The sequence below is a fragment of the Cololabis saira genome, chromosome 12, assembly GCF_033807715.1.
Source record: "Cololabis saira isolate AMF1-May2022 chromosome 12, fColSai1.1, whole genome shotgun sequence".
Taxonomy (NCBI): Eukaryota; Metazoa; Chordata; class Actinopteri; order Beloniformes; family Belonidae; genus Cololabis; species Cololabis saira.
In genome coordinates this window covers 38489210-38517103 of record NC_084598.1, presented here as the reverse complement: position 1 = coordinate 38517103, position 27894 = coordinate 38489210, and the positions used below count along the sequence as shown (strand labels likewise).

Genomic DNA, 27894 nt, shown 5'->3' with positions numbered 1-27894 from the left:
AAGATTTTTTTTATTGTGCACTTCGAGAAAAAACGTGAAGATTAATGTTTAAGTACAATTTCAAGAATAAAGTCGAAATGTCGTGAATAAAGACGAAATTTCGCCTTTTTTCTCAAATTTCAACATTATTCTCGACATTTCGACTTTTTTCTCGAAGTGCATAATGAAAAAAAAATCTTCCTCCTCTAAAATATTATTTTTATTTTTCTCCTGCCTGGCCCTAATACTCTTCCGTAGACTTCCTTGCTAAGTAATGCTTTTCTTAATTTATTTTTGAATCTAGCTTTATTGTTTATCATGGTTAAATGTGGTGGAAGCTTATTCCAATATGTTATTGCTCTATACATCGTAGCCTCTTTATTCATTGGTTGTTGGTAGAGGAAGAGTAAAGTGAACACCAGAAGCACATCTGGTTGCATAGCCATGTTGAGTATTGATGGGTTTTAGATGTGATAGGTTTACCAATATTCCAGATGTTGAAACTAAATGTTACCAGGCTACAACGGTTCTGGTGAGCGGTCGGGTCAGGGCCGGTTCTAGAAAATGATGACTACAGTGCATCTCAGATCAGAGGGGGTGCACATGCTGGCACGTTATTCAATACTAAATTATGCATTTTCCCATAATTTCAAGAGGAATGATACTAGCAAAACAAGAATATTTAAAGTGTATTTCAAATGCTTTATTGCAGCAATATTGCTGCAGAACAAAGAAAGTGCTGCATTTAGTCTGGGCTACTTCACCCATCAGACAATACAGGACTGTCTCAGAAAATTAGAATATTGTGATAAAGTCCTTTATTTTCTGTAATGGAAAAATGTCATACATTCTGGATTCATTACAAATCAACTGAAATATTGCAAGCCTTTTATTATTTTAATATTGCTAATTATGGTTTACAGCTTAAGAAAATTCAAATATCCTATCTAAAAAAATTTTGAATATTCTGGGAATCTTAGTCTTAAAATGTAAGCCATAATCAGCAATATTAAAATAATAAAAGGCTTGAAATATTTCAGTTGATTTGTAATGAATTTTTTTTTTTTTTTTTTTTTTTTTTTTTTTTTTTTAAATTGCATTACAGAAAATAAAGGACTTTATCACAATATTCAAATTTTCTGAGACAGTCCTGTAAACTTGCTTGCGTCGTTGTGCTTGAACTAATTCTGAATATCCATCGTTACTTTGTGTTAACGGAGCAGCAGAGAGCAGCGTCTTGCTGGTCCAGGTAACTGCGCGCTGGAAGCAGATGAGTGACGGACACTGGCTGATTTATAGTTCCGCGTTGCACCAACACAGAGCTTGTGGCGTAGGATACGCAGGGACGCGAATGTACGGTGCGCGTCGCTGCGTAACCTACGCTGTCGATTTAACGCGGAACCATAAATCAGACTTGACGCGTGCGCATTTGTCAGTTTTCTTTTCGTCTTTTCAACTGAGCAAACACATAAACTGAGGGTGCAATGCTTATGCACCCTCGTAGAATCGGGCCTGGGTCGGGTCCCCACTAACCCCCCCCTCGGCCCGGCGGCCCACCTTGGTGAGGAACAGCTTGCTGTTGAGCAGGTTGGACAGCTGCACCAGGCCCGTCTCCACCGTCTGCCGTCGGCTCTCGGGGACGTCCAGGTCGCGCCTCAGCGGCGACTCCTGGTGGCCCGGGAAGAAGATGCGCTCGGCATAGGCCCGGTAGTCCAGGAAGGGGATCCCCGAGCCCACCAGGTCGCTGGACATGTCCATCATCTCCGTCATCAGGTCTGAGACACGGAGAGGAGACAGCGGTTGCTACGGTTACCCTCAGGCGGGTCATGTGACGCGGCCCGGGGATCGGCGGCGGTGGAACCGGTACCTGTGAACTCCTTCTTGCAGCGGTCCCTGACGCTGGTCTCCAGGTTCTCCAGCTGGATCTGGACCTTCTTGTAGTCCCTCATGGCCTGTTTGCTCTTCCTCCTGACAAACACACGCTTTATTACGCTTTTATTCTGCAGATCTACCACTTTAAACCAGAAAAATCGTTGTTACTTTGACTTTTATTCCTTTGAGGGAAGTAGTTTTGCTTCTTTGGTTAATTTTCATCCAGCTGAGATGGATGTATAAGTAGAACTGGACAAGCGTCCCGGGACGCCTTCCGCGGGTTTCCTGAAGACCGTTGAACTGATAAATCTGATCAATTATTGCTTTTAGTCCAAAACATTTCATTATTATCAATATTATTTCTGCATATTTTTCTGTTACAAAACGTCCTTATTTCCCACGCGGCGAGTGAAACCTGCGTTTGACTAAACATTTAATGAACACAATCTGCAGCCTGAAGTTTTAGAGTCGGACTAGAGTCTGATGACGTAAAGTTTCTCGTCATCTGGTCGTCGGCTTTTTCTCTGTATAAGCTGATGCAGACCATAATTTGATCATGTGACCTTAGTTTATACAATTATTTTGATTATTATATTTTTTTCAATTATTATTGTCCCGCCCACCAGAGAGAAGGGGGCGGGGCTTCAGCTGCTCCAACATGGCTGGTCGGGTATCAACTCCAAAAGGCGTTTGGGACTAAATTTAAAGTTTTCACAGATTTCTGATGACTTAGGGCTGTTTTTTTGGGGCTTTTTTTAGAACTTTGTTGAGCTGTGAGGAGGTACCAGTTTCAGGGTGACCCACGTGGGCGTGGCGATGCATCAACGACAAAATATGACGTCAACGATATTTTGAAGTCGACGTCATCGCTGCAGTCCTAGTCATCTCCCTCTTACTCGGGGCTGTAGAGGGACGAACCCGTTTCCACGGTTACCTGTATATGAGCACGATGATGAGCACGATGAGCGCCACGATGGAGGCGCCCACGCCGACCCCCACCTGGGCCTCCAGGGGGAACGTGGACTGCGCCTGGACGTCGTACTGCACTCGGCCCAGCGAGAAGTTCAGGTTTCCTATTTTCACCTGACGAGGGAAATAAAACCTTTTTAAACAGACTTTCAAAATAAAAGCACCGGCACGAGCTACGGCGCGTCTCCCACTCACGGTGAACTCGGGCAGGCCGTCCACGCCGTCCTGCTTCCGGCCGGCCGTGACGGAGGGCTGCTGGGCCGGGGGCTCGCAGTACAGGTGGTTGCGGGTCAGAGTCTTGACCAGGCAGCGCCCCCCGCCGATCCGGGCCTCCACCTCGTGCTTGCTGACGGCCAGGTCCAGGTGCTCCCCCTGCAAGGGAACCGAGACCCGTCTTAACCCTTTATGACCCAGAACAAGACCACCTCAGCATACGTTTACATTTCTGCATGCTATACTGCCATTTTATGGGGTATTTTTATTTGCTATGCATCAAAACAACCCATATAACCCAATCTTTACTAATCTGTATGTTACAAGTCCATACTAACTAAATAAATTGCTAAAAAGTGCAAATAACTACCAAAGAAATGTAAATCGCTTTTTCATTTTACACATTTTTCTAAATAAAGAAATCCCACAGCTAGAAAAAGTAACAGCCTTTCAAACCACAGGAAATTAATTTCGAATGAATTCATACTTTAATTTTTGAGATATATCATTTTATATATCGCGTTTAGATTTAGATTGAAATCAGCTCCAAAACTTCGCTCATGATAATCTGCTTCATAATATGTGTGTGTGTGGGCTTGTATAGTGAGTGTGTAGTGTGTGTATGGTGTATGTGTGGGTTTATCGCTGCGTAATCTTTCATGAAAATCTCTGATAAAAAGCACGAACAAGAGCACAAATTCAAACTGACTAGTTTTCCAGGGGAATGACGTCACCTCCCTTTTGACGGGAAAAAATCCAACCTGACGACACGCTGACAACGTGATGATGTACGTCAACGTAGGACGAGCTGTGAACACGTACTGGATCTATAAATAACCTGTGATGTCAATTATGGAGATTTCCTTGTGGTAATTTAACTTCAGATTTGGATTCAGACGACTTTATTAATCCCTTCGGGAGGTTCCCTCCATCTCACTCACTCAGCACTTATACATATACAAGAACCAAGAAAGGAGAAATGAAACAGCCCAAAAACCAAACACCCACATAAAGGTAAAAAGATAAAAAATTAAAAATAAAAGTAAAACTGGATTATTATGGGATTTTTCCAAACGATTTAGTCGATTATAGTCCGGTAGTCAAAGGCTGATTTTTGGCTGAACCCGGTTTCGTCGGTAAAAGTTTTTTTCTCAACTGATTCTTGTAGCTTGGGGTCATCTATTAAGAATTCCAGAGGGTGCCCAGTGATATCCCTTGAGCATTTTTTGTTATTAACCCCTTAATGACCGAAACACTAAAAATCCACCCAAAATAGACTTTTATGGCATTTCATGCAAAAATCTTGATCTAAATTAATCAATTTTGATTAATCTTGATCTAAATTAATCAATATCCACTTTTTCAATCAAAAGTGGATATGTACAGTGTTATGCATGTTTAAATATTAACCCCTTCATGCACCAAACACCAACATCCTGGTGAGATATTGGGACATTATGAAAATGTATGTACAGAAATCAAATCAAATGCATAAGATATGCTTTCTACAAAGTGGATTGGGGGAACTGGCCTTCAGGCCTTCCATCTTGAGCAACTTGTACACAAAAAATCCACAGAACATTCCCCCAAAAATATGGTTTAAGAGATTTCATGCAAAAAATATTCAAATCAAAACCATAAAATGTACTTATTCAAACATGCGTGATTGCCTACAGTGTGTGGGGGTGTCTAGGGTGTCTAGGGTGTCTAGGGTGTCTAGGGTGTCTAGGGTGTCTAGGGTGTCTAGGGCCCCCCCCCCCCCCCCAAAAAAAAAAAAAAATATGTCTTGGGGGGATGCATGCCTTGATGAGTTTTGTTGGAGCTATAGGTTCACTATTAGCTGAAAGTGGACTATCTGATGCCATGTCAGATGTTTTTGGAGGAGTTGCCAAGATGTTGAGTGGGAAAAAGTTCCCCCAGAATGTACGTGCCCTGCGGTTGATGGCTGAGGTAGTCTTACAGAGTGTGATCCCAGATGGCAATTTTCAGAATGCAGAGGAATTCACAAGAGCCTTGGATCACATTGCAAGTCAGAGTACGACCGCAAAACTATGGATTGAGGTTTTAGTGAAACCTGTGTTGCTGATGATGTCATTCATCCGGGCTGAACGTGAGGGTGACTGGCTTCTCCATATGACAACCTTCCGGAAGATGCTTCCCTATTACTTTGCAGCTGGCCATGTCAACTATGCCAGGTATGGGCTGTACTACCTTCGCTCCATGGAGAAGCTACACTATATTCAGAGTTATTTTCTCCAGGGGCAACATGTGACACGACACATTGCTGGACTATGGAATGGTTTGTGGACTGACCAGTTCATAGAGTCCACCTTAATGAGGTATGGCCACAGTGCAGGAGGGATCATTGGGATTACCCTGAAGCAAGAGGCACTGAAGACCTGGGCCCTGAGTCGTCATCGCTGCTGTAAGATTGAGTCAGAATTGGCAAAAATGGAAGAAGAGGATGGGGATCCTTCAACTCCTCATTTGTATCACAAGGAGGAAGCAGAGTCAAGAATCTTAGCTGACTCAAAGGACAGAACTGGACTTTTGAACAAACTTGAAACCTGTCTCCATCCACTCCATCCCAGCGAACATCCAGGAGAGAGCATTGTCAGCATCAGCAGTGGGAAAATAGCTCCACCAGTTGTCAACGTAGACAGCGCAGTAAAGATTGGGGAGTCAATGTTAGCCGATTTTGAAAACACCTGGCCAGAGGGATTTTATAAGACCATCCCATCTAAAGTCAAGACGATGGCTACAACAGTGAAATCCATCCAAGTGGGAGACACCAAAGTGTATGAGCTCAATGCCATCTATTCAAGGGTCATAGTACTCTTATCGAGTGACTGTGATATTCACGTGGAGGATGTCCTCGCCTTTGAGCTGGCACCCGTACCAACTTCTATGTTCACCGAGATTGGAATGTGGATTTGTAAAGCCAAGTCGACACTGAAGAAGTCACTCCAAGTGGAAATCTCCAGGAGGAATGCTGGTGATGCAAATGTTACTGTCATTGATGGATCAGCCCTTCTGTGGACCATCCACTGGCCAGCTAATGGCACCATAGCTGATTTCATCAGAAATGTCAAAACACGTTTGACTTCATATCTGGCATACAGTGATGTCTACCTCATCTTTGACAGGTACTATGATTTCAGTACAAAGTCAGTCACCAGAGATGTCAGGGAGACAGGGGTCACCAAGAAGCACCATCTTCTCCTGTCAACAAAGCTCCCAGCCCGGAAGGTTGTGTTATCCTTTTGTGAAAACAAAAAACAACTCAATCGACTGATTTGTGAGGACCTAGTCCATGATAGACTCTTCTACTTACAGAGCACAAGCTTACACAAGTTGGTGGTGACAGGGGAGGACCCATGCCCCATTGAGATCACAATGGAAGAGAGAAGGGTCCGACATGATCTAGAGAACCATCAGGAAGAAGCTGACACAATCATTGTTCATCAAGTCCTGGTGTGTGCCGGAGAAGCTCGTCAAATATCAGTGGTTTCAGATGACACAGATGTATTTGTGCTACTCCTCCACCATTATCAGCAGGCAGGACTAGATGTATCCATCACAATGGAATCCCCGAGTCAGGAAAGGGCAATAGTGGACATCAAATCAACACTGGCCAAGCATCCACAAGTTGTCAAACACATCTTACCAGCCCATGCCTTATCAGGTTGTGACACAGTAGCATGTTACTATGGGCTGGGAAAAGGCACTGTGGTCAAAGTCCTGAAAGCTGGGTACAAATTATCGGCTATCGGAAACATGGATGCACCATTCCAAAAAGTCATCAACCAAGCCACTGCCTTCATATCAGCCTGTTATGGCATACAGAAAAGCAGTGACATGTCACACACTCGGCTGCTGGCTTGGGGAAAAAAGAATGGGAAAGGACATACATCTGCTCCAAACTTAGCTGCACTACCACCAACTAAGGAAGCATTCTTAGAGAATGTCAAGAGGGCCCACCTTCAAGCAGCTTTCCTTTAAACTTGTTTATTGTCTTTGATTCTTATTCTGAGGTCACAGGCAAATTTGTACAGTTGATATAGGACAATCACAGAGCATACACTGTACATGACTTCCACATTAACATAAACATTCAAACATAAATATATATAGAAAGCTAATTTGAAGCGTTTGAATTGATTATTGTGCACAAAATGTCATAACTCACATTTTATGGGATTTTGGTGTTTCAGGTGTGAAGGGGTTAAAATCTAAAATGGTCTAATGTGAAATCACATATACTGTACATGTCCACCATCATGGATAAACACTGTAAAATCAAATTTAATGAATTTAGATCAAGCTTTTTACATGAAATGCCATAAAAGTCTATTTTGGGTGGATTTTTAGTGTTTCGGTCATTAAGGGGTTAATAACAAAAAATGCTCAAGGGATATCACTGGGCACCCTCTGGAATTCTTAATAGATGACCCCAAGCTACAAGAATCAGTTGAGAAAAAAACTTTTACCGACGAAACCGGGTTACCCCCCTCGGCTCCCGGACTATAAGACCCTGGGACAAACTAAATACAAGGTATAAATACAAGATATAATTCTGCTGCCACTACTACCGTCTTGGCCCGAATATAAGACGGTGTTTTGCATTGAAATAAGACTGAAAAAGTGGGGGTCGTCTTCCATTCGGGGTCTAGACGTTATACCCATTCACAACGCTAGATGGAGCCAGATATCTTTAAAGCGAATGCTGAACTTAACCCCCCAGGCCAAAGCGAACCCCTTTCACGGAGAAGAAAAATAAAAAAATAGCGGTAAGAAAGAAAAGAGAAGAGATAACAGAAAATGGAGAAACGTAGCAACAATCTGGAGAAAAGTTATGATGCAAACTTCAAGATTATGATTTATATTTTTCTAATATTTTTATCCAGATTTTTTTTTCTTTTTCCTCATTTTGTCACCCAGTACCTAAGTGACAGTCCTGGGCATTGCTCCCTCTACCAACCCCGGGAGGGCCCTGCAGTGAGCTCAGGTCTCCTCCACGGTCTGTGTGAATACTCGATTGCAGGTGTACATTAAAAGTAATAATCTACACCTAGAAAACAAGTTTGGTCAAATTGCCCGATATCTTTAATATCATCTTTAATATCATATCATGATCGCTGGATCAACTGCCAGGTGGTAACTACGGCAACGGAGATTCAGAGAAGAAGAGCCGGCTACCGCAGGACGGAGACATGAGTGATTTTGTCATTTATTTTAATTTATTTGGTGAATTTAACAATTTTGATGATTGGGATGCAGAAGAGTAGAGAAAAGAAAATAGCTGAGCGGACTAGAATATCTCCCGTTGCTAAGTCGTTATCTCAGGTCCGTCCTAGTTACTGCAGAATCAACACTGTGTCTCTGTTGCATAAGGACCTTATGGGACGGTAGTGATGGTTCCAGGTATTAGTCAGACCCTCAGGTGTTACCAAGGAAACTGAGTTATGGCTTGTTAAAAAACTTTGTAACTGACGAGATATTAAATAGTTGCTCAGCCGCTCAGCTGTGGCTTGTTATAAAACTAATGATTTCAACTGAAAACACATTAAAGCATGAATAACTGATTTAATATTTATATTTTTTGGTAAGTGACCTTGGTATAAGCGGGATAATGTCCTTCGAGGTGTCCATTAACATAAATATATGGACTTCGCGGAGGCAAACCATTCACGCCGCCATGTCGTCCATATATTTATGTTAATGTACACCTCGTCGGGCATTATCCCTTACATAATCATTTGTTTCAGATGTTATGTAATTATTTTATGTATAAAAATTGAATTTGGTGTTCAAAAAGTCTTTTTTCAAACTTGAGTCTTGAAAAACAGGGGTCGTCTTATAATGAGGGTCGTCTTATATTCGGGCCAATACGGTACTAAGTGTAACTCGTCCTGTTTAGGATGCAAAAATAATTATTGCTCTGTTTCATTTGGTTGTAATTGTACATTTTGAAAATCAATATGCAACCGGGAGCGCCGGCGCTCCAGCCGGTCTTAAAGGGTTAACCGGCTCTGGTACCGGCAGCGGGACTCACCTCCACGGAGATGATGCTGCCCGGCTTGTGGTGGTACGGCTTGCTGGGGTCGTTGCGGTTCAGCCCGAACAGCTCCGGGTTGGGCTCGTAGCTGAAGGCCACTCTGCTCACGGCGTTGAAGTCGAAGTGCAGGCTGTCCAGCAGGAAGTGGACCCTGACGGCGGCGCCGCCGGCCTCCGGGCCCACGGCCGGCGTCGGGCACAGGATGAGGGCGGAGCTGTTGACGGCGCAGAGCGACTCGTACTGCGGGAGACGGAGAGAGAGTGAGGCGGGGAACCGCGGCAGCGACCCCCCGGCGTTCCCGGACCCCTAACCTACGTGTCGGACGTGGCACAGCGCTCCGCCGGGGCAGCTGGGAACGATGCGCCGCCACCGCTTCTGGGCGCCGCTCAGACGCCCCTCCTTCTTCCTGCGGAGGCTCCTCCTCCGGCGGGGGGGCAGCGCGTCGGGGGGGCTCAGGGTCACACGCATCTTGGGCTCCTGGACCACGTCCAGGTTGTGGCCGGAAACCCGGATGATTCTGCCGCCGCTGTGGAGGGAAACGGAGAGACATCAGGTCACCTTCAAGTTACCGACTATCAGTCTTCTTCAGATTCAATTTTAATTTAATTCAAACTCTCACAGAGCAGAACTGCTGCCACAAACATACAGTCAGAACCAGCACCAACTTTCAGACGTCTGGACTGAAGCTCACATGTTGCAGTTCCCAGGATGACCACTAGTGGCCAACAGTGAGTCAGTCTAAATGCAGTCTTTCTTTCTTTCTTTCTTTCTTTCTTTCTTTCTTTCTTTCTTTCTTTCTTTCTTTCTTTCTTTCTTTCTTTCTTTCTTTCTTTCTTTCTTTCTTTCTTTCTTTCTGGTTCATATCTTTCTTTCTGGCTCATATCTTTCTTTCTTTCTTTCTTTCTTTCTTTCTTTCTTTCTTTCTGGCTCATATCTATCTATCTTTCTTTCTTTCGGGCTCCTTCCTTTCTTCCTTCCTTCCCCGGACTGCACTACTTTTTAGTTTTTCATTCCAATGTACAGTAATCCCTCGCTATAACGTGGTTCATCTTTCACGTCTCGCTGCTTCACGGATTTGCATTGTGCATCGTGTTCTGCATTCTGATTGGCTAAACGGTCTCCCCGCTTCTTCCCTTCCTGTGTCAATAACGTTGGTTGCTTAGCAACAAGCTGAGAACGGCCAATGAGCTTCAGCAGCAGCTCAAGAACGGGAGCCTTTGATGAATCGTTCATTACAGTCTCAGATATAATCCATGGTGGCATGACGGTTTATAAGAATCTTTTTGCCCGGAAGAAAAAAAGAGCAACAACAACGACCCATAACTATAATAATAATAATGACTTGGATTTATATAGCGCCCTTCAAGGCACCCAGAGCGCTTTACAGAGATCATTATTCATTCATACACATTCTCTCTGGTGGTGGTAGCTACAATTTGTAGCCACAGCTGCCCTGGGGCAGACTGACGGAAGCGTGGCTGCCATATCGCGCCAAACGGCCCCTCCGACCACCACCAACATTCAAACACATTCGAACACATTCACACGGGGCAAGGTGGGTAAGGTGTCTTGCCCAAGGACAGCAAACTGGGACAGAGCGGGATTCGAACCTCCTTCCGATCATTAGACGACCCGCTCTACCACCTGAGCTACTGCCGCCCCAACTATGTTCTTCTCTTGAAAAAACACACCTTCACGGGCTTTAGGAGAAAAAGACGCTACAGAGCGGAGTAAAGTCAGGATGCAGCGTCAGTCAGAAGAGTGAAATACACGCCAGTCACAATTTGTCTTACTGTACTTCTTGTAATTTTTTTCATAATCATTTTTCATTTTCTTCCGTTCAAATCCAATTAATCGGGTCGCGGTGGGGCGGGGCTGATCTCTGCAATTTGAAGCCTTGTATAATAATTGTAAAGAAAAAAAAAAAAGGTTGCTACTTCACGGATTTCACTTTTTGCAACGTAACCCCCCGCGGAAAACGAGGGATTACTGTATATACTGTTTATATTTTGCAATTATATATTTTTTACTTTTTTGTTACTCTCCCTGCATGTGTGTGTTGTGTGTACTGCTGCTGCACAAAGCGAATGTCCCCACTGAGGGAGAAATAAAGGACAATCTGATCTAATCTAATGTGCATTACCGTGAGGCGGAGGAGAGAAAAACAGACCTCTAATCTGACCGTGTAATGATTGACGGCACTCGACATCTAGCTTCACTTGAAGGTGGGTCTGTTGTTGCAATAAAACTTTGCAGCACAAACACCTGAGCTGCCGCTAAACTCTGGTCTCTGTAGAGACTTCGTCTTGGTCTCCAGACCACTTTTTTGTGGTCTTGCTCTTGTCTCGGACTCGGATAACTGAGATGCCGTTGCCACCAAGGTGACAGAATCTGGTGATCAGCAGTTCCTCCTCTTGTTAATGTACAGTTTTGTAAAATATTTGTATTTTGCATTTGATTTAATGTTTTGGTCCATCTGCATGTGTGTCTGTATTTAATTACAGTTTTTTGTTTATAATGGCCTTGTTTGAATAAATATATGAATAATATTTGCATATCGTTGTGATTGATTAAGCATCAGGTCCATTTCAGTGATGCTGATATACGGTGTAATCTGATTACTATAATGGTAAATAATGTAATTTCAAGGCCATAATTGTATCTTTAATATCTAAAATTCAGGTTTCATCTCCAAATTCAGTCCAACTTAAATCAGTAACATTTACTATTCATGACTTTTCTGAGGTGGAGGGGGGTGTTGGTGCTGGTTATTCTGCTAGAGGACTTTGGGACTAGTTAGTAGTCGTGTCAATCCTTAAAAGCACTGGAGTCAATCCTCCAATAGTGTAGAAATAGCGGTAGTGCAGTCGCCACACAGATCTGATCTCAGCTGATGGATGGAAACATTTATAGTGAGTTCAACATCATCATCCACTTCTCTGTGTTATTGAGCTGCAGTTGAAATCAAGCTCATATGGAAACTAGCTGAACCAGGATGATGTTCTACAATCATGCAGGATCAGGACATTACTAGGTTTGTTTTGGTCTCGGTTTAGACGGTCTTGACTACAAGTCTACCGTACGGACTCGGGTGTGGAAACCGGGTAACAGGTGTGAATAAAGACTCATGAATAAAGTGTGTCACATTTGGTTTTCTATCTGAAAAGCAGGTTCCTTAACCCAGGTCTTACCCTTTATGATCCACCATAGAACAACATAGAAACTAAGCATACGTTTACATTTCTGCATGCTATACTGCCATTTTATGGAGTATTTTTATTTGCTATGCATCAAAACAATCCATATAAGCCAATCTTTAATAATCTGGATGTTACAAGTCCATACTAACTAAATAAATTGCTAAAAAGTGCAAATAACTACCAAAAAAATGTTAATCATTTTTTAATTTTACACATATTTTTCTAAATACAGAAAACCCATAACTAGATCCCTCAAAACTGTCAATGGAAAAAAGTAACAGAAGTCTTTGGAAATGTATTTGTAAGGAATTCATACTTTATTTTTGGAGATATATCATTTTATATATCGCGTTTAGATATCAGAAATCAGCTCCAAAACTTTGTTCACAGTAAACTGTTTCATAATATGTGAGTGTGGGTTGTACAGTTGTGTGTGTGTCGCTGAGTAATCTTTCATGAAAATCTCTGATAAAAAGCACGAATAAGAGAACAAATTCAAACCGACTAGTTTCCCGGGGGAATGACGTTGCCTCCCTTTTTGCAGGAAGTGGCGTGAAAAAATACAACAATGATGTACGTTTCAACGTACATCAACGTATGACGAGCTGTGAACACATACCGGATCTAGAAATAACCCGCGATGTCAATAATGACAATTTCCTTGTGCAGAATTTAACTTCAGATTCAGATAAAGACGACTTTATTAATTAACTATCATTATTATAATTATTATCATCTGAAAAGCAGGTTCCGGTGACCCGATCCCGGTCCCGGTCCTCACCTCAGAAAGCTTTTGGCCGGAGCGGCGGCGGTGATGTTGGGGTTGGGGGTGTAGCGGTACATGGAGCCCTGCAGATGGCGCTCTGCTCCACCGAAGCGCACCGTGATGTTGTGTTGCCCCGTTCTGTTGCTGCCTCTGGTCAGACAGTTGATCTGATCCTCCTGGATGTTCAGCCTGTCCGAGGATTGAAATTAAATTAAATTATTATTGTTCAAGGTTCTGAAATGGAGACAGTGTCACAATATAGGCATCCTGGATTCCTAATGGATGATTCATTATCTTTTAAGCCTCATATTCAGCATCTAGTCAAGAAGTTGATGCTGAAATTGGGTTTTTATTGTAGAAATAAGGCTTGTTTTTTCCTTTTATTCCAAAAAGAGACTTTTATGTCTGTGTTTGACTATGGCCATGTCCTTTAGACCTCTTACTCACCACTGTTCTTTGTCTGCCCGGGTCGGATAGTCTGCTCTGGCCACCCGTAGACTTTATCATTGGCATGTCTTTGTTTATAAGGCCATTCTTGGCCTGCTTCCAGCTTATTTGGGGAGGTATCTCTCTCACAAAAGCACTGGGAGGCAGAATCTTTGGTCGCAGGACTTATTTTTATTGACTGTACCGAGGGTCCACACTGGACCAGGTAGCAGAGCTTTCAGCTCTGCTGCCCCCTCTGCTTGGAATGAGGTGCAGAAAATCTTAAAGGGGACCTATTATGGCATCTAATACCTATTTTAAACGGGCCTTGAATGTCTTAAAAACAAGCTTTTGATTGTTTTTGCTAAATAAATTAGAAATTCAGCCTCTGACCCATGTCTTTATCTTCCCATTCTCTAACCTTATTATCTATGCAGGATTCTGAGTGGGCTGGGCTATGATAATGAGGCTCTGTGCTGATTGGCTGCCTGAATGACGTGATACACCGCTACAAAAAATGGAGGAAGCTCCGGCCGGCGGAGTTAGTTTTGGGCGTGGTTTCACGCATCGGAGGCCAACCTATGTAAATCACTCCCGTCGTTACATAATGACGGACGCAGAATCTTATTGGCTCGTAGATCCACATCAGACTGGACGGCTCATCCGGGCGGCTGTACAGACACTGCAGAATTTGGTTGTTTTCCTCCTTCTCTGAGCTGGCAGGCTGAGGGGAGACCACTTTATATATGTTAAAGCAAGAAAAAACCTGTTTTTCATAATAGGTCCCCTTTAAAATGGAACAATCTGGTGTCACTTGATGCTTTTAAGGTTCTTCTGAAAGACTTGGAAGCAAGTACGACTGGCTGTAGATGCTTCGACTGCTGATTTTGTTTGTGAATTGTATTTCTGATTTGTTTTTAATTGTTGTGTTATTGTTGGTTTGGGCAACTTTGTGTTTGTGCTGCTGCCTGTCTTGGCCAGGACTCTCTTGTAAAAGAGTATCTATATACACAGGACTGTCTCAGAAAATTAGAATATTGTGATAAAGTCCTTTATTTTCTGTAATGCAAAAATGTCATACATTCTGGATTCATTGCAAATTAACTGAAATATTGCAAGCCTTTTATTATTGTAATATTGCTGATCATGGCTTACATTTTAAGATTAAGATTCCCAGAATATTCTAATTTTTTGAGATAGGATATTTGAGTTTTCTTAAACTGTAAGCCATGATCAGCAATATTAAAATAATAAAAGGCTTGTAATATTTCAGTTGATTTGTAATGAATCCAGAATGTATGACATTTTTGCATTACAGAAAATAAAGGACTTTATCACAATATTCTAATTTTCTGAGACAGTCCTGTATATATATATAAATAAACGCATGGTGTACCACTTACACGAGGCAGTGCAGCCCCCCGACCAGCACGGCGACCTCGCTGGGATGTCCGGTCCTCAGCCTCCGGCCCCGGATGGTGAGAGACGAGCCGCCGGCCTTCGGGCCTCGGTGGGGGAAGATGCTGCTGAGCTTGGGGTCCTACAGAGATACGGAGATGCAGGAGACAAATCAAAAGGTCCGATCAATAATCCCATACTGAGGGGCCGATTTATAGGGAGATAAAACACAGGGGGATTCTGGGAATCCCTCACTGGGAGCGTCTCGGTCAGCTCATAACTATCTAAAGGTAAATAGTTAACCACTAGTTTAGACTTAGGCCACGTTTACACATAGCCGGGTATTTACAAAAATGGATATTTCCCCCTCTACGTTTTGAAAAATACCTACATAAATCATTTACACGAACCCGCATAAATAGCTGTTAAGGTGCTATGAGCAGCCAAACCTACAGGGGGCAGTGTAACGAGAAGATAAAGTCATGCTAGCCAATCAGAATCCTGGAAAAAAACATCAACAAATGACACGAGTAACTTCCAGTTACTTCCAAGATGAACGAGAGTCTTTCGTTTGGAGTGACAGAGAAGTGGAGTTACTTTTAAGTGTGACTTAATATATAAAACAGGTAAAATACAAGAAAATATTGACGGTGGCCAAACAAATTGTAAACACAGGTCGCACTCATGAGGCTGGTGACGTTTCTGTCGCATAATGTGACGTTCTGAAGCCGAAATGTCTAAATATTTCCCTCCGTGAAGACGGAGTTTTTGAAAATCTCACTTTGGCCGGAGTTTTTAGAAATGATGTTTTTTGGAGACTTTGAGCTCCGTTTCCGATGTAAACGAACGGCCAAAACGCATGAAAACACCACCGTTTTTGCTACGTGTAAACAGGGCCTTATTATCTAGCTCGGTGGGGGAAGATGCTGCAGAGCTTGGGGTCCCTGAAGCGGCGGAGAAACGGAGATGCAGGAGACGGAGACAAATCAAAAGGTCCGATCAATAATCCCATACCGAAGGGCCGATTTATAGGTGGATAAAACACAGGGGCATTCTGGGAATCCCTAACTGGGAGCGTCTCGGTCAGCTGGAGCAACAATTCATCTGCCCGTCACTCGGGACGGTTAATTAAAGTGACAGCGCTTTTACTGTTATGTTAATGAGCTGGCGGGTTTATTGTGCAGCCGCGAGCTGCCGACACAAGTGAAGCCTAATTAAGACGAGTTTCAGAGTGGGGGGGGGGCTGCTCTTTCTTTAATTGGACAGTTATCATTAGTGAAAAAACAGCTTTTTTTTTTTTTTGCTTAACCAAACGTTTGTAAGCGACTGCATCTGATCAGAGTCGAGCCGCATTCTTCAAAGGAGGCGTTTATTCCTGAGAATACCAGGGGACCCCGACCCCCATCAGGGTCTTTTTTTTCTTTTATTCTTTATTCCATTCATTAAAAGAATAACAAAACAGTTCAATATAATTACAACAAATCTCTTTCCTTGAATGAAAGGGAACAGAAAGAAGACTGAGCTTATTTTATCTGTCCCTTTTTCCTAAGAAAATCTAAATTAAATTAATGTAATAATAAATAGAAAAAAATTACAAATTACACAATTTAAAAAAAATACTTTCCAATAAATTTCATTTAATAAAAAAAATAAAAATAAAAACACAAAATAGCTGTCGTCAAACACAGATAGTCGTATTCTTTTTTGATTCAAAGAAAAAAAAATATGACAATGGTGCTAAAAAGAGAGAGAAAAAAAGAAAACCCACCTAACTTAACAATTATCATGATATTTCTTCATCAAACTAGCTTTTATTATTCTTTTAAATGTAATGTTTGATTTGCATTCTTTGGCTTCTGTATCCAGATTGTTCCATAAACTGATACCTTTTACAGAAACACAACATTCCATTAATTTTGTCCTGAATTTTATTATTTTTTTTAAAGATCTCTGTCCCTTTTAAGTTATACTTATTCAATATTTCTGTATATTGATCCGCAACATTTTCTTATGAGCTTTCCACATAATTTGCAGAATTCTGTGGTCCACTAATTCAGGAAATTTCAACAGTTTTAACTGAAGGAATAATGGATTTGAAGGATGACTATATTGTTTTCTACTAATTATTCTTATGGCCACTTCTGTCGGGGTCCACACCCCAGGACCATTATGGGGGGGGGGGCACAAGCCACGACTCAAAGCGCCTTTGAAGCGAGCGTGAAAAAGCCCCAGAGATGCCCCTCGCTCCGAAGCCGCTCGTCTAATTGCCGCCGCTGCACAGCTGCAGAAGTTTTCGGTAAATAATAACAGCATTTACGGGCGTTTAAGTAAGCAGCTTATATTTGATTGGAGTAACCCAGTTCTCCTGATCAGGGGAAGTGATTAGACGACCGGTTTGCTCGGCGAGATGCTGTTTTGTTTCTCTTTCTATACGGAGAGCTAATTTCTCAACAGATCTTCACGTGTTGTGGATGTAAAGCTACGATGAGACAAAAAAACATCTATTCCCGGTAGCTAGGAGGGAATTCATGAAAATCGTGCACTTGGTGACAAGTTTTTGATATTTGGCATGGTGTTAGGTATGGACATATGGTTTTCAAAAACCACTGCAAACAAAATGAATGAATGAATGAATGAATGAATGAATGAATGAATGAATGAATGAATGAAGGCCACTGTTCTCACCCAATCAGATTATTGACACTATAGCGATAGTGACCGGTCCAATAAACAGAAAATTGCATTGCTTGGGGGGGGAATAGGATCTAGAGCCAAATATAATTTCTATGTGACTTAATTCTAGAGTTTTTTGGGCAAAAAAATGACCTTGAAAATGTAATTTGACCTTCAACATGACCTTGAAATAGGAAATTTATCTCAGAATTCAATTCCTAGCACCAGAAAAGTAGAGAAAGTGACAATATACAACAATCTAGGACTAAGAGAAGCTGAGATATGACCTTTGGCCTTTTCGGCGGGTGATATCTTGAATTTTCTGCAAACCGGCCACTAGGGGGCCGTCCAGATTTGTTTACAGTGGTTTTTGAAAACCTTATGTCCATAACTAACACCATGCCAAATATCAAAAACTTGTCACCAAGTGCAGTATCTTTATGATTTTTGACATATTCCCTCCCAGCTTTCGGGAACAACGTGTGCCGGGAGCAGTTTTCACGTTTTAAAGATTGCTCCAGATCCGTGGGCGTACGCTGATGACGTGTGAGTTTACCTGGAAGCTGAAGTTCTGCCGCGACAGCCCGACGCCTCCGCCCTTCACCTTCACGGAGGCGTGGCCGCTCTTCTCTCCGCCGCTGCTCGTCGTCTCACACACTATCCTGCAAGACACCACCAAGTCCTCACTATGTGCTGCAGCCGTGCCGAAGGAGCTACAACCAATTTACTAAACCAGAAGAAAACAGCAGCTCCTCAACTGACCACTAGGGCAGTAACTCTCCATCGACCGCTATGTTGAATAGTCCAACTTACCGGTATACCCATTGATTGGTTAATGTTTTTTTCTTTAATCCCTTTGTAAATTCATCAGTTCAGAAAACTCTTCAGAAAGAATTTCTTCACCAATCAGAGTAATCCATCGTATTGAACACAAACCCTCCAGCAAACATCTTCAGTGTGAAACTTTGACACTCCGAGTGCAGGAAAGCTTTTGCTAGTTAACATTATATCAGTCAAAGATAAATACCAACTATCTAATAATAGCCAGATAGCCGCTAGTTTAGGCTTATTAGCTAGTCAAAGATGAATACCTATCTAAAGCTAACTAGTTAGCCACTAGTTTAGACTTATTAGCTAGTTGAAGCTAAATACCGATCCAATGTTATCCAGTTAGCAGGGGTCTCCAACCCTGGTCCTCGATACTGTCCGGCATGTTTTCGTGTTTCCTGCTCCAGCACAACCCTGATAGATGGCTGTGTCACCTTGATGACATGCTGATGGTGATCATTCATTAGAATCAGGTTTGTGGAAGCAGGGAACTATCTAAGGGTGCTTTCAGACCTGTGGCCCGTTTGTTTTGTTCCGATTCAGGGGCTAAATCGATACAGTTGTTTCGTTTTTCGTATGTGGAGTTTGTGTTCACAAGGCAACCGTCTGCAGAGGTTCAAAGCTGTTAACAATTGCCATGCGCAAACCAACTGTTCTCTCATTGGTCAGAAATGAACGCGGAAGGAGTTTCCTCTTCCGTACCCCGGGAAAAACAACAATGGTTATAGCCCCTTTCACAGAGAGGGCGCAAAGCGCAGACCGCCGCCGGCGATCCCATTCATTTATGTGCTACTGGTGCAAGAGCGGACCGCTCTGCCGCGGTGTTTGCGCGGCGCCTGCCTGCCCGAATTGAACATTTTTTAATTTCACCGTGCCGCGCTGTAACGACATCTCGGCGCGTCCAATAGGAGAGAAGGGAGTAGTCTTGGTTGCTGTGTCGATTATGTTCTCACAAATAAAATAAATAAAATAAATAAATAAAAAAAACCAACCGCTCCAGGTCTGGAATGGAAGCGAGCCGAGACCTCCTCTCCTAGGAGATCTCGGCTCGTTTTGTTTTGTCCCGCATCCGAGCGCGATTGCTGTGTCCACATATACCAAACGAACCGATCTTTAGGGGGAAACGCTTCCTGTTCCGGAACAACTGCTCCAAACGGGACAGGTGTGAAAGAACCCTAAATCACGCAGGACAGTAGCTCTCGGAGACCAGGGTTGGAGAGCCTTGGTCTAAAGTTACCGAGTTAGCCACTAGCACATGCCTATTAGATAATTGAAGTTGAGTAACTATCCAAACCTATTGCGTAAGCTAGTTATCTTTACCCCCGTTAGAAGGATGCTGCAACTGAACTGAGGTGGGCGTGGTCCAGTCAGCTCGTCCCACCCATTTGTGGGTTCATGGGGGGGCGGCCAGTTCTGAGTGACAGTAAAAGCGTGTGGGGGGGGGGGGTTGGGGGGTTCTTGCCTTGAGGAGACCTCGTATCTGCTGTGGATGACGTTGCAGGGAACTCCAGCGACGGACACCGAGCTCTGGATGTCCTCAGCTCTCTGGCCCAGGTTGGATCCTGAGATTGTGACCACCGTCCCCCCCTCTATGGGCCCAGATACCGGGTCCACCTGGAGAGAGGGAAACGTGACATGTTTGACCACGACAAACACGACACACACTCCAAAACGATGACAGGAGGACAGAAACCCGGGAGTTTGAACCCTTGATGCTCTTTTACTTAAAGACATGAAACAGAACCAGGACCGGTACTTTGTTTGTTATGACATCAAACAGCAAAAAAGAGCCAGGTCCATCCGAGGGCGGGGCCTATTAGACATAGTCTGCGCTGCCAGAATAACCATCGTGATTAAATCTTTTTTCTTATTTATATGTTTATTTGACAGGAACAAAATCATTAAACATTAAAAACGGCAGATCTGTCAGTTTATTGACTTCGGATGATGTGTGTGATAAGCAGCGATGAACAGGCCCTCGCACCCTTGTGCACGTTCAGGCTGCAGTGGAAGCGCTCGTATGACTTGTATGTAGATTCTTCAGGCCTGGACATTTAGCGGATGACACCACCCACGACTCTCTAAATCAAACCATTCAAAAGTTATGGCAGAAAGTAGGAACTATCAGATATCGACCAATCAGATGAAGGGGCGGGGCTAATTTGCACCAATTATGGTGAAGGAGTCAAAACCGAGTCCGATGACACCACCCATGACTCTGTATGTCAAACCATTCAAAAGTTATGCCAGAAAATAGGGACTATCAAATATTGACCAATCAGAAGACGTATAGCGTCGCCACGGTAACGCTTTTGAAAGAGAAAAGTAATGCGCGTCGTCGCAGGATGGAGACGCATATTTTGATGTATAACACACCTGGGTGCACGTTACGGTTTGGGCCGTATTAACTGCCGAAGGAATGGCATAAATTGTGCCAAAATTACACGATTAATTCAAAATGTTCAAAATGGCCGACTTCCTGTTCAGTTTCGGCCATGGCGCCAAGAGACTTTTCTTTAAGTTGCGACATGATACAGGTGTGTACCGATTTTCGTGCATTTACGACAAACCGTATTGTGGGGCTTGAGGCGCAAAGTTTTCTAGGGGGCGCTGTTGAGCCATTTCGCCACGCCCATTAATGCAAACCATTAAATATCAAATTTTTCGCCAGGCTTGGCTTGCGTGCAAAATTTGGTGACTTTTGGGGCACGTTTAGGGGGGCAAAAAGGCCCTCATTTCGTCTGAAAAATAAGGAAAAGGAAAAAATGGAAAAAAAAAAATTCCTACAGATACAATGGGGCCTTGGCACAAGTGCTCGGGCCCTAATAAAACTTACGCGGTGGATGACGGGGGCGGGGCAGGAGTGTTTGATCTCGTCGCTGCAGGAGTCTCGGTAGACGCAGCGGGAGCCGGCGGCGCCTCCGCACCAGACACAGCCGTACTTGGGGTCGGCCGTCCGGCAGCGGCTGCAGTCGGACCGACCCACCGAGCAGTTGAAGAGGGTCACTGGAACGAGAGACGGAGGTGAGGGCGGAGGGGAGGACGGAGGTGAAGATGGAGGGGAGGGCGGAGGGGAGGACAGAGGGAAGGAGGGTCACGCGAGCCGACAGCGACACTCACCGTAAAGATCCTCGGCGCTGTCGATGAGGAAGTGGTTCTTGCGCCTCACGTTGATGGTGGCCGGATACTCGTCCATGGAGAGGGAGTAAACGAACTGCAACAGACAGGAAACCCGACACCGTCACCACGCAGGTCTGGATCACTCGATGCATCTGACTCAAATCCCACCGGTTAATTAGGGGGTAAATTAGCTCCCGACCACAGGTGGCGGTACGAACAATGATCACTAATCAGAGTCCCAGCGTCTGGTTTGGCTGCTTCGGCGAGTTGGACCCTCGTCCGTCTCAGACCTATAGACTCTCGTCCCTGATTAGGGATGGGAATTGATAAGATTTTTACGATTCCGATTCCATTTTCGATTCTGCTTAACGATTCGATTTTTTATCGATTCTCATTTGGAAAAAAGGAGAACAAACAATTTTAGTATCAACTTTGTTTTATATCTTTGAACAAAAAAATATAAGTGAGGTCTTAAGACGCCCCCAGCCTTGGGCTCCTCGATGGTGCCAGGGGGGATCAAGTTCCAACAGGAGCACATCATCTGCAAAAGGTGGAGATGAAATATCCCGACCCCGCCAGACTGGACCTCCTCCACCTTACTGGCTGCCGTCCATAGAGGTTCTAGACAGAAACGGCACCAAGGGCGGCCCTGACAGAGTCCAACTCCCACCTGGAACCAAAACCACCACTATTCTCCGTAGTTGATCTACAGAAGAAGAGCAAGGAGCGTTTAGACATCCATGAGTCCACAGTTCTTCCTCTTAGAAGTGATGTCCATCCAAGAGGACTCCAGAGACACACAAAGTCCAGAAGAGCCAATGAAGAACCTCCAACGTATCGAAGACGTCAATGGACCTGGAGACATCTGTTCATGAGTTTAGCACGAGGAGGATGTCCATGGAAGAACGGCGTTCAGTGAACTCATGGAGCTAAAGTCCAGTTCAGGAAGACTCCTCCAGACCTGAAGACCAGGGCACCTCGGGTACGGCCGTCCTGCATGGTTTAGATTTCCTTCCAGGACTGGAGTTGAAGAGGCCCCAGTCTGGACTCTGCACAAATATCTCTTTTCCACCAAACCAGTTCCAGTGCTGGTTCTGGTTCACAACTTGCTCAACTTGTGAACCAGCTGAGAACCGGTTGGTTTTTCCACAGCTCGGGTGCTAAGGGGAGCCACGTCATTACATCACTGCAAACGTCAGTTACGTATTATTATTATTGAAGTATTTACATTATTATTGCTTCTGGCTTCAGGCCAGTTCATTGTGATGAGAAAACCGCAGATCCAATGCCAAAAGACAAGTTGTCTCCTCCTCCTCCCATGATGCTTTGCTGCATCCAGATTAATTCTTATTTGAAAATGTCTCCGTTTCCCAGTCTTGCTATTGCCGTTGGTCTTAATAACTCCACCCCCTCCGCTTACGTAAGCGGTTCTTTCCTCTAAACCAGCAAAGAGTTTGTGCTACCTTGGAACTGGTTCTTCTGGCCCGGAGCCAGTTGTTTGTCAGTGGAAACAGAAAGCCCGGTTCCAAACTCAGCACTGGACCAGAACCACACTGCAAAATCTTAACAAGAATATTTGTCTTATTTCTAGTTAAAATGTCTAATTTTTAGTCAAAAAATCTCATTACAAAAATCACATACAAGACTCATCACTGGAAAAAAAAACAACAATTTTCACCTGTTTCAAGTAAATTTTCACTTAAAATAAGTAGAAAAATCTGCCAGTGGAACAAGATTTTTTTGCTTGGAATGAGAAGATAAATCTTGTTCCACTGGCAGATTTTTCTACTTATTTTAAGTGAGAATTTACTTGAAACAGGTGAAAATTTTCAAATAACAAGTTATTTTTCTGGTAATGATTTGATTTATTTTATTTTTGAACATGTAAAAAAAAAACAACACTTCATGAGAAGTTTAAGAAAACAAAACAACAAAGAATTTCATCCTTTAAAACTTGTTATCTTGATTTACATGTGCCAATAAGTGTAATGAGATTTTTTTACTAAAAATAATTTTTAATAGAAATGAGACAAATATTCTTGTTAAGATTTTGAATTTTTGCAGTGTGGTTCTGGTGCAGTGCTGAGTTTGGAACCGAGCTTTCTGTTTCCACTGAAGAACAACTGGCTCCGGGCCAGAAGAACTGGTTCCAAAGTAGCACCATTTTTTGACTAAAAATGAGACATTTTAACTAGAAATAAGACAAATATTCCTGGTAAGATTTTGAGTTGTTGCAATGCAGCCTGGAACCGGTTTGGTGGAAAAGGGGTAAGTGATGAGTCCAGACCCGAACCCCCCTGAAGATGCTGAGGAAAGACCTCCAGAGATCCAACTACCTGCATGCTGGTGACATAAGAGTCCAGATTCCTTCATGGATGAAGCACCAGCGTTCCTGAGGACTTCTCCTCGCAACGCAGTCGGAACGCCTCGTCCTTTCAAAGAAGGTCACCGGTTTCCCGCCTCGACGTCGTTAACGGGGCTATTAAAGCTGCTTATCAATATCTACAGGGCTCGGGGGCGAACGTCTCTGACCTTATACGGCCGACAGGTGATAAGAAAGACGGATGGCCGGCCGACGTCCGGCTCCACCGAGGCCTCCACCACCACCGACCGGCCCTCGATGTCCAGCACACACTCGTAGTCCAGGTCCTGGTCCTGGAAGAGACGGACATTCATCGTCATGGTTACATCATCTGTTTGGACTTTAGACAATCCTTTACCAGGAACCAATGCACTAAAGAGGCTACAATGTATAGAGCAGTAACATAAGTATAGAGTAATAACACATGTGTGTGTATGTGTTATATATGTATATATATACACACAGGACTGTCTCAGAAAATTAGAATATTGTGATAAAGTCCTTTATTTTCTGTAATGCAAAAATGTCATACATTCTGGATTCATTACAAATCAACTTAGATATTGCAAGCCTTTTATTATTTTAATATTGCTGAGGAAAATATTTGAAAACTCAAATATCCTATCTAAAAAAAATTGAATATTCTGGGAATCTTAATCTTAAACTGTAAACCATAATCAGCAATATTAAAATAATAAAAGGCTTGCAATATTTCAGTTGATTTGTAATGAATCCAGAATGTATGACATTTTTGTTTTTTTAATTGCATTACAGAAAATAAAGAACTTTATCACAATATTTAAATTTTCTGAGACAGTCCTGTATGTAGATATCTTTAGTTTTTTTTGTATAGAAATTAAATAAATTTTGATTATAATAGAGTTTAGGGGGTAGGATTTAATACGTTTTTGCTTCTTCCTACTCCTTTTCGAGCATGTTAATTATGATGGATGCATGTTTTTATTTATATTTTTGTCTTTTTTTCTTATTTACATTTATTTATTATTATTGTTTTGTTTTCACTACTGTTTCATATACGAAATAAAATTTAAATTCAATTCAATTCAATATTGGAATAAGCTTCCACCACATTTAACCTTGATAAACAATAAAGCTAGATTCAAAAATAAATTAAGAAAAGCAGTACTTAGCAAGGAAGTCAGTTTTAGTTAGTTGGTTTATTCTCAAATTCTGAGTGTAAAATGGAATATTTTTTGTTGTTTGGTTCTGGCTGGTTTCAACAATTTAAGGGTTGAATTCCTTCACATCTCAGATCATTTTTGTTTATATTTAGTTACATTTTAATTGTAAGGATTGTATTTTCTTGTTTTATGTGTGCAATGTTGGACCCCAGGAAGAAAAGTCTTCACTGCAGTGAGGACTAACGGGCATCCGTAATAAATAACTAAATAAATCTAAGACTGAATGATTCTCCAGGGAGTAGAAGGGAGCTGGGCTGACCTGGAACAGGTGGAGGTGTTGTCCCACTAGCGTGATCTTCCTCTCCACGTCGACGGGCAGCAGGGCCGAGTCCCGGACCTCGTCCACACACGGGCAGTCCTAACATTCACCGTTAGAGGGGACACAGGACACATACAATCACTACTTTTTAAATCGTCTTTTTATGGAAGAATACTAGGGCCAAGCAGCAGAAAAATAAAAATATTTTAGAGGGGGGAAACTTTTTTGTCATTGTGGACTTCGAGAAAAAAGTCGAAATGTCGCGGAAAAAGTCGAAATTAATGTTGAAGTACAATTTCGAGAAAAAAGTCGAAATGTTGAGAAAAAAGGCGAAATTTTGACTTTATTCTTGAAATTGTATTTCAACATTAATCTCGACATTTCAACTTTTTTCTCGAAATTGTATTTCAACATTAATCTCGACATTTCGACTTTTTTCTCAAAATTGTATTTCAACATTATTCTTGACATTTCGACTTTATTCTCCACATTTCAACTGTTTTCTCGAAGTGCACAATAAAGAACAATCTTCCCCTCTCAAATATTTTTTCTCCTGCATGGCCCTTATACTCTTCCGTATCTTTTACATTTAGTTCTTTTTTCTTTTCACAATAAAAGCTGAGATTTCAAATTAAAACGGAACGGACCGAACACAGCTTTGGTCGGTTTTATCCACTGGGTGTTTTTTGCTCTGGCGTCTCTTGGATGTGGCGCCTCCTTCAGGAGATGCCGGTAACTTTTACGTTTGAACGAGGGATTATTATGTTGTGAAAATGTGAGGAATAAAAAGCAAAAAAACACAGCAGACAAACAGAGAACAAACATATGAAAAGTGGATTTGAAAGCCGGCAGGAACTCGGTTGGAGACGCGGTGTTAGTTCCCCTCGCCGGAGGAAACGCTGAGTTGGTCGGCAGCAGCAGATGAGGCGAACAGAAAGGAGATGGAGAGAGTGGACGGGTCAATAAAAGCCGCCGGGCTGAAGCCTTAAATCAGTCCGCTGCGTCTCCACGGTGGAGATGACATTGATTTTGCTTCAGTGGCCGCTGGATTTGTGGACGGGAGAATCTCTGGGGGAAACCGCAGCACCGAGTCCGTTACACCCTGGAGGATCTTACCTCCATACGCCGACGATGTGATTTACGGAAAATAACTGACATTTGTAATCAGGACTGTGAGAGAATCAACTCCCTTTTTCCACTTCTGTACCCTCGGCGTGACGGTTGGTAACTCGATAATAAATATAAAGAGATCCTCGTCTGGACCGAGCCGAACTTCATGTTCTGGAACCTCGTTCAGACGCCCCAAAACTGATCATTTGGTGCATATTTAAGTATTGAAAGGGGTGTGAAGTGACATACTTTGGTGGTAAACGTCACCACTGGATAACGGATTGCCGATCGCATTCAGATAGATAGAGAAACGGATACTTTATTGATCCCGAAGGAAATTCAGGCGCGTTGTTCCATCACCAGGACCGCTAGTCTTGGTCGAGCTGCGTGGGATCGTGGACCTTGGCCGGTCAGGTACCAGACGTGGAAAAGAAAACCCAATGTGTTGTCGAAAAAAGAAAAAGATGGGGAGAAATACGGAAAAATAAATATGTTGTTAACTCAAATTAGAGTCTTCTGTATCTGGAATTAATGTATTCTTGAGTCTATAAGGTAACAATAATATAATAATAATAATAAGATAACCTTGTTTGAATTGTAAAATGGGTTTGGCTAAATATAATCTTTGACTAAAACGAGACTAAAATGGACAATTCTGACTAAAATACTCAGACTTTTAGTCGACTGAAACTTGACACGACTAAAAGAAGAATGAATGTGACTAAAACTAATAAAACTAAAATGATAGCTTGACCCAAAGACTAGACTGAAACTAGAATTGAAACGCTGACAACAACAACACTACTCGCAGGTACCCGAGCGATTGCAGTTCCCAGCTATGCAAGGTAAAACTAGCTAGCATCGGGCCGCTGGGTGGCACAGTTGTTAAAGCAAGTGGCCCATGTACTGAGGCGGCTGTCGTCCTGCAGCGGTCACAGGTTCGAGTCCCTCGTCCCCATTCTCTCTCTCTACCCCTTTCTTGTCTACACTTTGAATAAAGGCCAATTAGCATCATAGATTAGCTACAGCAGGCTAAAACAGCTAACTAGCGCTAACCGAGCAGAGGAGGGATGGTTCGAGCCTCCTTCCTTCCAGGACGGCTCGTTCCACCCGTTTCCCTGCTGGATTAACTGCTGCTAGCAACGAAGAAGACGCTTCAAAAGCACCTATCAGAAAACCTGTGACATCACAGGAGGGCGGTCTGGCTCCTCACGGTTGAGCGAAGGATCCCTGAAACATAAGAGCGTCACAATCCCACCAGTCGTGAATAAAGAGATTGTAGGCAACTGAAAGTATCGCGTGGAAATATCTCAGTTTTGATTAAAATGTTGACTACCTGAGATTTTGAGGCATCAACAATCAATCGTACATGATTGATAAAAATGTCATGATCATCATTGCTGAAGTAGCAGCGCATGAGAAAGCTCGACATTTGGTGGGTGTCCATTAGCCGGACTAT

The 27894-nt window shown here is 42.9% G+C and overlaps 1 protein-coding gene across 1 annotated transcript in view; it reads right to left on the bottom strand.

Moving 5' to 3' along the window:
- Positions 1-27894, bottom strand: part of plxnb1a (plexin b1a) — a 119485-nt gene that overhangs the window by 15165 nt on the left and 76426 nt on the right. The window contains exons 12-25 of the mRNA XM_061736800.1: positions 25326-25424; positions 24035-24157; positions 21503-21596; positions 21219-21388; positions 19845-19996; positions 18111-18216; positions 14887-15023; positions 13073-13246; positions 9407-9617; positions 9089-9331; positions 3016-3192; positions 2786-2934; positions 1847-1947; positions 1537-1754 (exon numbers count right to left, since the gene is read on the bottom strand). Of these exons, the coding sequence (XP_061592784.1) occupies positions 1537-1754; positions 1847-1947; positions 2786-2934; positions 3016-3192; positions 9089-9331; positions 9407-9617; positions 13073-13246; positions 14887-15023; positions 18111-18216; positions 19845-19996; positions 21219-21388; positions 21503-21596; positions 24035-24157; positions 25326-25424 (2154 nt within the window). The remainder of the gene's footprint in view (positions 1-1536; positions 1755-1846; positions 1948-2785; positions 2935-3015; positions 3193-9088; positions 9332-9406; positions 9618-13072; positions 13247-14886; positions 15024-18110; positions 18217-19844; positions 19997-21218; positions 21389-21502; positions 21597-24034; positions 24158-25325; positions 25425-27894) is intronic.